The sequence below is a fragment of the Crinia signifera genome, chromosome 8 (assembly GCF_055691185.1).
Source record: "Crinia signifera chromosome 8, ASM5569118v1, whole genome shotgun sequence".
Classification (NCBI taxonomy): Eukaryota; Metazoa; Chordata; class Amphibia; order Anura; family Myobatrachidae; genus Crinia; species Crinia signifera.
This window is the reverse complement of record NC_139224.1, coordinates 104,141,481-104,156,134: the sequence shown is the minus strand read 5'-3', so window position 1 is coordinate 104,156,134 and position 14,654 is coordinate 104,141,481. Positions and strand designations below refer to the sequence as shown.

Genomic DNA, 14,654 nt, shown 5'->3' with positions numbered 1-14,654 from the left:
CACGTGCCCACCCCCTGTCAAACAGGTTGCGAGCGCAGTGCAAATAGTAGAATTTGCAGAAGGTGATCACATCCTGTCCTAGCGCATGTGCATTGCGGCACATGCACAGAACAGTAACCATCAGCAAGGGTCTGCAGTTACTGAGACGTATTTACACTGTAAGATATCAATTATTGCAAAAATAAATGTCATAATATAGAAAAACAAATTCTCCAATAAAATAATCAGAAGCTAAATGAAGTTGTTGTATACTGTGCCAAGCCATATTTGAGAAGTCAAATAAATGGATTATAAGTTTGAGTAAAAATGTAGTTGATTTGAAGTACAGGCATTTTCTGGAACTTACTACAATGCTATTGTAAATCTTCATTAACAACTAAACTAATCTCCAATGAACACATACATTAGTAAGTATTGTAGTATAATGTAGTAATATATATTGTTTATGTGTTTGCAGATTTCACCACCAAGTGAGAATATTCTTGTTGGCAGTCCCTGGAGACCATGGTATCAAAGATATCAGCCTGTCAGCTACAAGCTCTGCTCCCGCTCTGGTAACCAACAGCAGCTTCAAGACATGGTGACCAGATGCAACAACGTTGGAGTAAGTGTAATATGTTGGATAGTAACAGATGATGCCATCATAAGAAATGTGCAACCTCTCTTCCTGTTTAACAAATCATTGGAGAGGTCATGTAAAATGTTGATAAAGTAAAGCTTAAGCCCCATACACACGGGGTGATGAGTGCTCTGTGCTAAGCGGGCTGACTAAGCACAGATCGCTCAGCAGACATTGATGCTCACATGTGATGCACCTGTGATGTGAGATGAGTGATCTGTACGGAGCAGTGTTTTGCCCATGCTTATGTATTGTCGCCAATAAAATCTAAATTGCATATATATATATATATATATATATATATATATATATATATATATATATATATAGACATTGGAGGGGCTCTGCACACACTAAATTAACTGATAATAAATAGTGGAGATTTGGTTCATGAATTAATCACTGCATTTAAGCCTGCATCCCCCGTCAAGGGACCCCACTGTTCTGCAGGTCCTACCACTATCGCTGAAAATGGCTGCAATACACATAGCTATCACATCAATGTTTGATACCAGGCATGCTATCAGGTCTGAAGCTCACAGCAGACTTTGCTTTTATAGGTGAGCAGCTACCAACACACCTGTCACTAATCATCTAGGGAAATGGCTAACACAAGCTATGGAATCTTAGTTAAAAACAGGGTGCATGAGAGAATGTGACCACAATAAGACTAATTTAAAAAATTAATCTAATAAACAATATATACACTTAACATCGGCACTCAACTTTCCTAGTTTTGCCATAGGGCACCCCAAAACTAGGAAAGGTGAGTGCCGATGTTAAGTGTATATATTGTTTATTAGATTAATTTTTTTTAATTAGTCTTATTGTGGTCACATTCTCTCATGTGACCAATCAATTGCTATAGGCAACCAATCCGATGCTTTATATTATCTTCTAATAGGTGCTAAATAAGTACAATCTGATTGGTTACCCATAGCAACATCCCATGTGAAATAGAAATCCCATCTTAGTAAATTTCCCTTCAGAGTCTGCGTTTGGATACACTAATGAAAGAATGGATAAAATGTATGGATCTTACCTAAATGTGCTGTATATTGTTATTCCCAATGCAATATTATAGAAGCTGTGCAATGTCATGTTGTGTATGTCTGCTGACTACTTAGTATGTTATCCTTTTCCTCCCTTCATCCTAGGTCTATATCTATGCGGATGTTGTCATCAACCACATGTGTGGAGGTGGAGGTGGTACAGGTACTCATTCAGCTTGTGGCAGCTATTTCAATGCTAATTCAAGAGAATTCTCTGCTGTTCCATATTCTGCCTGGGACTTTAATGATGGCAAATGCAGAACAGGTAGTGGGGAAATTGAGAACTACGGTGATCCTTATCAGGTGAGAACATGTGAAAATGTATACATTGATCTGTATATCTTTCCTTCATTTATGAATTAATTATGTATAATATTATTCTGTCAGTTGTGCATCTAGTATATGAAGAGCCAAAAGCTGTGTTCTAAAAAAAAAGGACTTTGTTTCCCCTCAGCTCACTGTTCTAGAGTCTACCCATGTACATGCCCATGTAATGCTCACTATTAAACCCCTGGCTAAGATTCCAAAAGCCTCCAACTTTCACTTACCCTCTAAACCAGGCATGTCCAACCTGCGGCCCTCCAGATGTGCTAAAACTACACATCCCAGCATGCATTGCCATCATTCTAGCATTCCCTAATAGCCAAATTGTGGCAAGGCATGCTGGGATGTGTAGTTTTACCACATCTGGAGGGCCGCAGGTTGGACATGCCTGCTCTAAACTGTTATGCTTAAGTTTCTCTATTTCATTTTCATCTCCTGCCATCCGCCGAATTCAGCTTGAACGGCACAGTGGAAGTCCATGTCCATGGCCATAAACCATGACCGGCGCTAAAATATTACCACAAATATTTAGTTTTCACTGTAATTAATGCATTCATTTATTTATTTATGGCATAGCTCATCGAAATGAGTAAATGATAACAATAACTACAGCTGTTGCTCTGAGACAGCAACCACAGTCACGGAGAATAATCTGCTGTGGCAACACCGGCATAATCATATCAATCATAGAACAAAAGTTTAACATTATATATCATCAACATCAGCGGCTCAGATTTTTAAAGATAAATCACATATGTGTATGCCCCAAAATATGCTTGTGAGATAGTAAGTATCATTTTTTTTTAAGTTTTAAGGGCAGAAATCAAATAATAGCTCAAAGAACTTGTTTGTCACTCAGAATGTTTTTGGATATTACATCAAAGAAAGAAACCTTTGGTAAGAGGTGTTCTGTAAATGTGCAGCTGTGTAGCTTCATGGATAGGAGGAAAAAAATCTGAATATTGAAAAATAAGTGGACTTTAAGGGCCAGATGTATCAAGCTTCAAAAAAGTAATAAAGTGGAAAGTGATAAACAACCAGCCAACCAGCTCCTATCTTTCGTTTTGCAAACTTAGCCTGTAATATGGCATTTAGTATCTGATTGGCTGGCTGATTATTACTCTCCATTATATCAGTTTTTGAAGCTTTACACATCTGGCCCTAAATGATCTATTGATGTCGGTGGCACCTCCTGCGGCAATGTGTTCTGGTTGGCTTTATCTCATGCTGGCTCCAGCACAGTTAAAAATTCAAATAGGGGAGCCACACTAACTGCCACCCACTGCCATTCAAAACTGACTCACTTGGCAGTTGGTTTGGCTTTCCTATTGAAATTTTGAATTGTGCTTCAGCTCTGCCTCCGGAGTCACCACTGTTCCTTACCTTTTCCGTGCCTGGTTCTGTTTATATTCCTTTGTTTCCATCCAGTCCTGTCTCATTTTGATGACTATGTTATTGCACAACTCACGGTAAACATTCAGTTCTTATACCAGTGTATACCAGCCTTGCATCCTTAGGAACCCAGGCAGAGGGTCCTAGCCAATCCTAAATTTTGGGTCAGCATTCAAATATCCATTTGAGACTTTGCAACAGTATGCTACTGTATTTTGATCTTGTGATACAATTATTTACACTAATAGCGTGTGTCAATTCATTTCAAACACAATTTGTTCATTGTAAAAATTGCCACTTTAAGAGAAGCAAATAATAATATATAATAAAAATATATCATCAATAAATAGAATTTTGATCCTTACTTAGTAAATATATATATTTTTGCTGTAGCTTCTGATATGGTGTGAGTAAAATGATGTTCTAAAGCTGGTTAGGATTTTGCCATTTATTAGGATTTTAGACATAGTTAGGGATATGTTTTTTGTATCTTCTATTATAGATCTGTCCTGTTAAATAAAATACTTTCTCGCTTATGACTGGAAATCCAAATGCGCATGTGTAGATTCTGTTAGCATAGGCACAAATCAGATGTCTTTTTATTTATTTATTTTTTTTAAATAAGCCCATAGTCTTCTATAGGCAATGTAATCAATTAATGATGTTGCATATAAGGTACAAGCTCCAGAAATAAAAAATAAATCTTTACTTCCCTTGTTTTTTCTGTTTTACTAAAAAAAAAAAACCTCACAAAAATATCTAACATAAGGGCTTTTTCAGAGTTGTACGCAAAAAAGGTGGCTGTTAATTATGCCACATGTACTGATATATACATGGTCAAGAATATACAACAAAAACAATATTTTAAATTGCAATTTATCCTTTAGGTAAGAGACTGCCGTCTTGTCGGTCTTCTGGACCTTGCTCTTGAAAAGGAATATGTTCGTGGGAAGACTGTGGATTATTTGAACAGTCTTATTGGCATTGGACTGGCAGGATTCAGAATTGATGCTGCTAAACACATGTGGCCTGGTGATCTTAAAGCAGTCACAGATAGATTGCAAAACCTGAACACAAGATGGTTCCCTGGTGGAACCAGACCTTTCATCTTCCAAGAGGTGATTACTGGCAAACTCATGCTTGGCAAGTTCATAGAATATTTTCTGCATGCATTAAAGTTTTTTTACATCTTATATTTGATAATACTTTTCAAAGATAGAAGCTTAACCCTGTGATTGCCAATTGAATTTGTCAAAATAGGTGTAAAACTTGGCAAACAAACGTTTTGATTCATTATAATGACCTGCTATGTTTACCTTACACAGTTAATATAATCTTTTTAAACAACATTTTTTTATTTGAAATTATATAACAAATGTGAGCGACGCTGGAATTTTTAGCGCATATTTTGCACACATCACCACATCACTGATGTTGGTACTCAAAGCGTTAAATATAAATTAAAACCTTGCTAAAAAGCCTTGCTATGAATTTACTCTATAAAAAGGCATTGTGAAAGCATAGAAATATTGATTGAATAAGAAATGTTTGAAATTGTTTTAAATACAATTAATAACAAGTAAAGTATTACTGAAAAAAATAATTTGTTACTTTCTGGTTTACTTAGTTTAACCCTTCAGTTTGTTGGACTTGTTTATATAGATGGTGCTCTTTTTGTCCAAAAAAATAATTATGTTGGTACTGGACCTGTGAAAGTATGTTTTTGTAGTCATTTTAACTGTGTTTTTCAAATAATATTATTTTTAAGGTCATTGATCTGGGAGGCGAAGCCATTTCATACACTGAATATTTGGGAATTGGAAGAATAACAGAATTTAAATATGGTGCTAAACTTGGAACAGCCATCCGCAAGTGGAATGGGGAAAAGTTGTCTTATCTGAAGTAAGACTTAAGGACAATGGACTAAAAGGGAATAGATTTAGCTAGTATACAATTTTTTTTTTAACCTTGATGATTAAATCATTTAAAAAATGTCACCAAACAATACATTATAATAAAAATAAAAATTATGGGAATATAAAAGTACTTTATTCTACAAAACATGAATATAAGATACACTGGAATCCTATTGTTTAATAATCACGGTTAATTTCAGGATATATTTAAAACTTAGTTTAAATAAACATTTGCACACTGTATTGTATTCTGATTGTTGTAATTTCTCTCTCTAGGAACTGGGGAGAAGGCTGGGGTTTCATGGCCAGTAACAGAGCAGTGGTGTTTGTAGACAATCATGACAACCAGAGAGGTCATGGTGCTGGAGGAGCCTCCATCCTCACTTTCTTCGATGCTCGGTAAACTTACATTAAAACATAGATAGATTAGATCAGTGGTTCTCAAACTGTGGGTCCTGACCCCAAAGTGGGTTTCGACCTTCTCATCGTGGGGTCGCGACTCCATGTTGCTGACCAGCAAGCTGATGACTTTTCTTATATTAGTCAGTGATTCAAGTAAGCATGTGGAAAGTAGTACATACAAATGGCCAGATGTACTAAGCTTGAAATGTGATCAAATGGAGAGTGATAAATCACGTTCCTGCCATGTCGCAGGCTATGTATGAAAAATGAGAGGAAGGAGCTGATTGGTTGTTGGCTTATCACTCTACATTTTATCACTTTTCAGGGCTTAATACACCTCACCCTCAAAGTGGTATCTATTCATCAAAACAAAACATTTCATATTTTTTGGGAAATTGTGAAAACTAAGTTACTATAGATTCCTTTAAATACAAAGCTGTCAGATCATTGTGTTTGGTATGATGTAGCGGGTCTCATCTTGCTGGGGCTGGCGCAACTATAGCCAGCCCCCACCAGCTTTCGCCAGGGGGCGTGTGCGCATGAGATGCTCGCGCGTCCCGTGGCAACGGAGCTCCCCCGGGTCCCCGCCACCACCAATGGTCCACCTCACTGCCCCGACCACCCCCCCTAACCCTGCCCCTCTCCCTGAAGCAGAGACGGACAGGGACCCGCTGCGCCCCTGTCGAGAGACTGCCAGTTTAATGGAGTCCCTCTCTGCCGGAGCTCACCAGAGGGGAGGATCTGGCAGGCGCCGGGACTGAATGAGAGGGGCTCCAACTGTATATATTTTTATGTACATGATGCTTGTATTTAATTTGTTAATATAACACTACCCTAATTAAAACTTCCAGAAACAAAGTAGAATTGTTTTCTTTGTCAGCATATTTTAAGAGGGATTAAGCATCATATATACTATGGATGCTGGGACTTTATGTTTTAACTCATTCTGTCTTTGCAGTCTGTACAAGATGGGAGTTGGCTTCATGCTGGCTCATCCCTATGGATTCACACGTGTAATGTCCAGTTTCAGATGGCCAAGGAACTTTGTGAATGGCAAGGTACGATTAAACCTATTTCCTTAGCCAGACAATGACAGCAGTGAAATCAACCATGATTAGAAAATAACTTAATATGGGTTCATCGTGTGTAGGATCTTAATGAATGGATTGGACCTCCAAGTTTCTCTGATGGTTCCACAAAATCTGTCCCTATTAATGCAGATGGCACTTGCGGCAATGACTGGGTCTGTGAGCACAGGTGGCGCCAAATTAAGTAAGTAGCTTAGTTGACATATATATTCAAAATTACATTACATTAAAAGTAATCAAAGTCTACATGTATGTGCTATAAAAAAACTACAAAAATGTTGCCAAATGATTTATTCCTATGGATTCAGATTACGATTTGTTAGAATTATATATATATATATATATATATATATATATACAAAGCGGGTGGGACCGGCACTCGGATCCAGATGGAAATGGGTGGAGGTGCCTTCCACACTGGGTATATAGCTGCGAGTTTTCCAAATGAAAGGAGAACAAGAGGCGGCACTCTCAGTGTAAAAAAAAAACGTGTATTAAATCATCAAGGCAAAAAACAGTGTACAGACGACAGCCAGTTGTGTCGACAGTTTCGGAGCCGGAGCTCCTTCCTCAGGACGGCTGGTCACATAACAGTGGCTCAAAACGTGTGATACACGTAATTGAAGATGGGATGTTGCCCATAGCAACCAATCATATTCTACATCTTAGAAAAAAGGAAATGTTGTGCTCCAATTCACTGCCACCTGATGTTTGTGAGCAGGGTGTTCCCTGCAACCAATGGTAAATGTCAGAGCAGTATATTGCAAACAAACCCCTGGGGCTGTGCGTTTCTTTAAAAAAAAAGACACATTTATTGGAAAAACATGGCTAGGACCTTACAAAATTGGGACATACTGTAAAGTGATGCTATCTTGAGGATCTCTCACAGCATCATTGACCCCATCCCCCTCACTTTAACCCAAAGATAAGATTGTACAGCTAAAAAATCCACTCTATTTCATTTTTGGCTAGCCTTGTTTCTTGGTCGCGGTTTTTCCAATTGTTGATAACTCATTCAATACCTATCATTTTTCATATTTTAATTGCGTTACTTAGGTTTTCAAACTTAAAATGGTTAGATAAGGAATAGACCTTTAGTGACATCCCAGATGTGTGGCGACATTCTTGCTTTTAAAGCTCTCGATGTTCATCATATGTAAACCGGACCACACATACCTTGGATTAGATAGACCACTCCAGGTGTATGGCAGGTGCGGAAATCTTGAATACGATATTCTTTATTTTTAATGGTAAAACTAGTATCTTTGGATTGGTAAGTTTTTACTGTTCTGCATCAAATCAAACATCACATTGCAAATATACCAGTTTCACCGTTAAAACTAAAGAATACTGGATTCTATTTCATTAGTAGGGATAACCGCATAACCTACCAGGCCCAGGGCCAAATTCTAAGCTTCAAAAGTTATAAAATGGAGAGTGATAAAAAACGGCCAGCCAATCAGCTCCTACCTGCCATGTCACAGACTGTGTTTGAAAAATGTCAGACAGGAGCTGATTGGCTGGCTGTTTATTACTCTCCATTTTATCACTTTTGAAGCTTAGAGAATCTGGCCCACAGTCCTTGTCACAATGGTTAACTGTTATATCCCCATCTGTCCCAAGCCCTCAATTAGAAGACACACCTGGTCAAAGTGCTGCCTCCTTGTGACGCAGAGCACTGCACACAGCATTCAAGGTTTTAGAAGCTCTGCAGGATGCTATTGAAATGACACCTTGTTTGTGTGTTACTCATCAATAAGAAGCTTTTCCCTTTAGGCCAGTTTGGACCATTGCAATTCAGGACAGCCTTGTTCTGCACTGCTGAACACCTTTCTTTCAAACAGAGTAGGATATATGTTAAAATGCATATAGTAATAGTGTTAATAGAACAGAAAAATGTTGTAAAGCTATGTCACACTATTGTAAAGCTATGTCAACTATGTTGCTAGAAGCAGCAATCAGTTAGAATGTTTCAAAAATGTTCTGCATGCAAATAATATTAGCCATATGTTTAAAAAAAAACACAAACCAAAGTTTCAGCAGTTTTGCTTTTGTTTTATTGAAGAATGGACAAATAGATGTCCATGGGCTAGAGACATAATACTATGGAGAGAATCCCAAGGCTTATACTTCCACTAACTGTTTCTACCTATCTCCAGTGTCCTGGAGTAGATGACAGATCTTCTAGGTGATGGTTCCTTCTCTCTGGGTATTCGCACACTGCCCTCTTTGTGTAAATCGACTTCATTAGGTGGATGACCACTATTAAAGTCTCCTCCCATACAGGGCTATGGGGAATCAGTGGAACAGCAAGAGAGTATTGCACAGGTCTCCAAGGACCAGCGGCTATAGTGTAATATCACTAACAGTCTGTGCATCCCCCCCATACCTTTATTTCCAGGTTTTTAAAAAATATGAAGAAATATCCAGCTGACATTAAGCCACCAATCAAATTTTTGGTGAGCCCTATGGTAAATTTATCCATGGTTGTATCCATGTCCAAGGTCTTTAGCCAATGTTAATATTTATTATACCGTAGTAAAGCTTTATAATGAAGCATATTTTAAAACATTGTTAACTCATTCAAACCATTCTGATGTTTTTCTATTGAGGAACATGGTGATATTCCGTAATGTAGTGGATGGGCAGCCGTTCTCTAACTGGTGGGACAATGGAAGCAATCAAGTGGCATTTAGTCGTGGAAACAGAGGATTCATTGTCTTTAACAATGATGACTGGTAGGTGAATTTTAAATGTCATTTAGATGAATAGTGATTATTTTATAAGGTTTAACGATAGAAACATTGAATTTGACGGCAGATAAGAACCACTTGGCCCATCTAGTCTGCCCCTTTTTCAAACATGTTACCTCAAACCATATTAGATCCATATTTTTTTCTAAGGATATCAATATGCCTATCCCAAGCATGTTTAAATTGTACTACTGTATTTGCCTCTACCACCTCTGATGGGAGGCTATTCCACTAATCTACTACTCATTCTGTGAAGTAATTCTTCCTCAAATTTCCCCTGAATCTTCATCCCTCTAGTTTCAGTGCATGTCTTCTTGTTCTGCTGCTCCTCTTCCTGTGAAGAATGTCTCCCTCCTGTACCTTGTTAAAACCCTTGATATATTTGAACGTTTCTATCATGTCCCCCCTTTCCCTTCTCTGCTCCAAAGTATACATATTAAGATCTTTTAGTCTTTCCTGGTACGTTTTGTGATGTAGGCCATGCACCATTTTAGGTGCCCTTCTTTGTACAGTCTCTAATGTATTTATATCCTTCTGGAGATATGGCCTCCAGAACTGAACACAGTACTCTAGATGAGGTTGTACCAATGACCTATACAGTGTCATTATTACTTCTTTTTTTCTACTGCTGATACCTCTCCCCATGCAACCAAGCATCTGACTTGCCTTCTTCATTGCTTGGTTACATTGCCTACCTGTCTTTAAGTCCCTTGAAATAGTGACACCTAGATCCCTCTCTTCCTCAGTAGTTTCCATTATAGTGCCATTTATACTATATTTAGTTTTTGGATTTTTGAGACCAAAGTGCATGATTTTGCCTTTTTTGGCATTAAACTGTAGTTGCCATGCTCTTAACCATTCCTCTAATCTACCTAGATCATCAATCATTGGTTTTACCCCTCCTGGTGTGTCTACCCTGTTGCATACCTTTGTGTCATCTGCAAAAAAGCACATTTTATCCTCAATTCCATTTGCAATATCACCAATATAGATATTAAAAAATCACTGGTCCAAGTACAGATCCCTGGGGTACCCCACTTGTAACCTTTCCCTCCTTTGACTGTACTCCGCTTACTACAACTCTGTTTTCTGGCCTGCAACCACGCTCTTATCCATTCAATTATCTTAACCCCTTCCCGACATTTGACGTATATATACGTCATGGTCGGGAAGTACTTCCCGACACATGACGTATATATACGTCATGACTTTAAATTGCCACCCCGTCTCGAGACGAGGTGGCAGAGGGACAATGTCTGCTGTCCCTGACAGCAGACATCCTCCCTCATTGCCCAGGGGGGGCAGCGATGCCTCCCGTCTTGGGCGATCGCTGCTATTGGCTGTTAAAAAGTGAATAGCCAAAAGTAGCGTTGAAATGCATTGAGTGTAAAATTTAGACTCTGCTGCCCCCTAGCGTCCAAAAAAAATAAAGGCGGTTTAAATAATGATTTAAAAATAAAGAATAGATATGATCTTTGTTAGTTATTAACTATTTTGAGTGATATGATTATTTGTCTCACAAGCAGAAAATGGAACATTTTGCAAATAGCAAAATGTTCCATTTTTTCACGACACTTTGGTATTTCCCCCCCCCCCAAAAAAAAACTGTATCGACCAAATTTCACCACTAATTTAAAGTACAATGTGTCACGGGAAAACAATCTCAAAATCACTGGGATAAGTAAAAGCAAAAAAAAGTTATACCCACTTAAGTGATACATGTCAGATTTGAAAAAAATGGCTCTGTCAGGAAGGCAAAAACTGGCTGCGTCAGGAAGGGGTTAAAATCCAATCCCAAGCTTTCAAGTTTATTTAACAGTCTGCGATGTGGGACAGTGTCAAAAGCCTTACTAAAGTCTAGATAAGCTACATCTACAGCCCCACCTTGATCTTTTACTTTAGTCACCCAGTCAAAAAAGTCAATACGATTTGTTTAACATGATCTTCCCCCAGTTAACCCATGCTGTTTTGGATCCTGTAAATTGCTGGTTTTGAGATATTCTACAACTCTTTGTTTTAAGAGTGTTTCCATCAATTCCTCTACTACTGATGTAAGGCTCACTGGTCGATAGTTGCTTACCTCTTCCTTTCTTCCACTTTTGTGCAGTGGGACTACATTCGCTGTTTTCCAGTCCTCTGGGATTACTCCAGTAGCTAGTGACTGGTTGAATAATTCTGTTATTGGTTTTACCAGCTCCCCTTTAAGCTCTTTTAGTATCCTTGGATGTATCCCATCTGGCCCCATTGATTTATCCACTTTCAGTTTTGAGAGTTCTGTGAGGACTTTCTCCTCTGTAAATGTACTTGTTTCTCCCTTAGTTTTCTGATTATACTTGCGACTTAACTGTGGCCCCTTCCCCTCTCTTTCAGCAGTGAATACTGAGCAGAAATAATTATTAATATGATCTGCTATTACATTGTCCCCCTCAAGAAGACTTCCACTCTCTGTCTTCAGTCTAATTATTCCACTTTTTGTTTTCCTCCTTTCACTTATATACCTAAAAAAGTCCCCCCCCCCCCCTTTACCCACTGACTGGGCCATTTTCTCTTCAGCCTGTGCTTTTGCACATCTGATTACCTTCTTAGCCTCCTTCTGTCTAACAAGATACACCTCTTTGTCCTCATTCTTCTGCGTCTGCTTAAATTTCTTAAAGGCAAACTTTTTTGCTTTCACAATACTTGCGACATCTTTCGTAAACCACAATGGCTTCCTTTTCCTTGTGTTTTTCCTAATTCTTTTGACACGATAAGGCAAAGGGAGTAAATATTTTGCGGGTGAAAAATACTGTGATCTAATTGAACATTGAACCAATACTAACTGTAAATTATTCTATATGTGAGAAAATAAAAGTTAGATATAAATATTGTTAAAAATATACACACAGGCATACAGTTAACTCGTATAATGTAACCTGAAGGCTTTGTGGATTACATGAATTATATGAATTGTTTGATAAGAATATTTCTCTTAATAAAGACACATTAACATCTGTTGAACTTTGCAGGTCCTTAGGCACCAACCTGTATACTGGTCTTCCAGCTGGTACTTACTGTGATGTAATCTCAGGACAAAAGGAAGGCTCTCGCTGTACTGGTCGACAAATCTCTGTAAACGGCAGTGGCTATGCTTACATTCAGATCAGTAACAATGATGAAGATCCTTTTGCGGCCATTCATGTTGATGCCAGACTATAAGGCTTCCAAAAAATGAATTATCAGAGTTTCTGTTCCACATGCAGAGACGTGTGATGTCTTAATTTACAAAATACAGATCCCCTTCACAGGAAAATAATTGACAACAGCATGCAAAAATATTCTCTCACTATACATGCATTGCATTTAATAATATTTACATGATCATCACCCAATAAAGTCATTATTGTTGTTATTATTATTATTATTGTTGCTATTATTATTATAATTATTAGTATTATTATAGGCAGTGGCGTAACTATAGCACCGCAGCCCCCGCGACCGCGGGGGGGCGCTATGCATGTGCGGGCGCCGGGGGCTGCAGTGCTATAGTTACACCCCGCCGCCCGCCGCACCAACCCCCGCAAACCCCCCCATCCCCAGTCTTTACCTGTGTTCAGTACGCGCTGGTCCCGGCTCCCTTCTTCTGCTGAGGACCACCACAAAATGGCCGCCCCCATATAGCACAAAGTTCTCTGAAACTGTCTGCTGTATGGGGGCGGACATTTTGTGGTGGTCCTCATAGCAGAAGGGAATCGGGACCAGCGTGTACTGAACCTAGGTAAGAAGACTGCGGGGGTTGGTGCGGCGGGCGGCGGGTGGAGGGGCGGGTGAGTGGCTGGGCGCCCTCCCTTTAACGGCGGGGGGGCGCCCAAAATGTAGTTACGCCGCTGATTATAGGGGTCATTCAGGTGTAGATGCAAAATGGCTATTTTACAAATATTGATGTTTTTGCATTCCACATTCATGTGAGCCACAGGGCACATGTGCAGACACACACACACACACACACACACACATATATATATATATATATATATATATATATATATATATATATATATGGGGTATCTCCTAGGTAGAGAGTGGTCTGCACACCAAATTTTAGACAAAACATTTTTATGTCACATAAAAAAATATAGCACATGGCATTGCATTGGAATCATAAAGCAAAAAGGTGCAGGTTACTTATCCAAGCCCATCACAACAGTGTAGTGTTACAGGGGAACCTGTCACCAGCTCCAAAGCATCAATACCCGACAGCCTGTTTCGGTGGTGGTTGGACTCCAGCACAGTGCAAAATTCAAAGAGATGGGGTCACATCAACTTCCAGTGAGTCCAGGAGAGTGATGTTTGTGGTGGCAGTAGGTGTGTCTCCCTTTTTTGAATATTGGACTGTGCTGGAGCCCCACCTCTGAAACTGCCACAGACAGGGAAGTCCAGAACCAGAGCATTTTGTACCTAATGGAATGGGTCATGTTGGATGGTATGACATATATATATATATATATATGTGTTAGGAGCTGCACGGGCAGCGCCTCCGCTCGCCCGGCAGTCTCCTCTGTTCTTCCGGCGGTTGCCGGGTTACCGCGACGCCGTCGCGTCATCAGCCGGGAGCTTCCAGCAGACGGTCAGGCTGCCGGCGTACAACCCCTTCCTCCCCTGCCGCAGCGGTTGCCAAGGCGACGGAGGACGCCTGGCGGCCGCAGGGAGGAAGGGGTGTGCATGACGCCACACGCAGCGTCAGCATAGCGCTTGGCGCGCTATTTAAACTTGGACACTGGGACACTCAGACGCCGGCTATAGCTCCTGATTTGGCGTCCTGAGTGTTTCCGGTTCCAGGCTCCTGCTCACCCGTGGTTCCTGGTTTCCAGTCCCTGTTCCTGGCTGCCTCCAGAAAACCTTGCCTGCGTCTGCCTGCTGATATCTTGGTGTCAGATAAGTTGGGAGACTTCCACTCCTTGCCTCCCTTATTGTCATTTATATTGTGTCAACATACTGTGTATTGTTACACCTATCAGCAGTTCTTATTTCGTCAGCTTATTGTGTATTGTTACACCTGTCAGCAGTTCTTATTGCGTCAGCTTATTGTGTATTGTTACACCCGTCAGCAGTTCCTATTGTGTCAGCATATT

The 14,654-nt window shown here is 39.6% G+C and overlaps 1 protein-coding gene across 1 annotated transcript in view; it reads left to right on the top strand.

The window, feature by feature from the left end:
* LOC146027061 (pancreatic alpha-amylase-like) overlaps positions 1 to 12,940 on the top strand; it is a 28,596-nt gene extending 15,656 nt beyond the window's left edge. Inside the window, exons 2-10 of the mRNA XM_083158063.1 lie at positions 458 to 604; positions 1,777 to 1,974; positions 4,275 to 4,505; positions 5,156 to 5,289; positions 5,580 to 5,702; positions 6,664 to 6,763; positions 6,856 to 6,977; positions 9,406 to 9,531; positions 12,552 to 12,940. Of these exons, the coding sequence (XP_083014189.1) occupies positions 458 to 604; positions 1,777 to 1,974; positions 4,275 to 4,505; positions 5,156 to 5,289; positions 5,580 to 5,702; positions 6,664 to 6,763; positions 6,856 to 6,977; positions 9,406 to 9,531; positions 12,552 to 12,741 (1,371 nt within the window). The 3' untranslated portion in view covers positions 12,742 to 12,940. The remainder of the gene's footprint in view (positions 1 to 457; positions 605 to 1,776; positions 1,975 to 4,274; positions 4,506 to 5,155; positions 5,290 to 5,579; positions 5,703 to 6,663; positions 6,764 to 6,855; positions 6,978 to 9,405; positions 9,532 to 12,551) is intronic.
* The last annotated feature ends 1,714 nt before the right edge of the window (positions 12,941 to 14,654 follow it).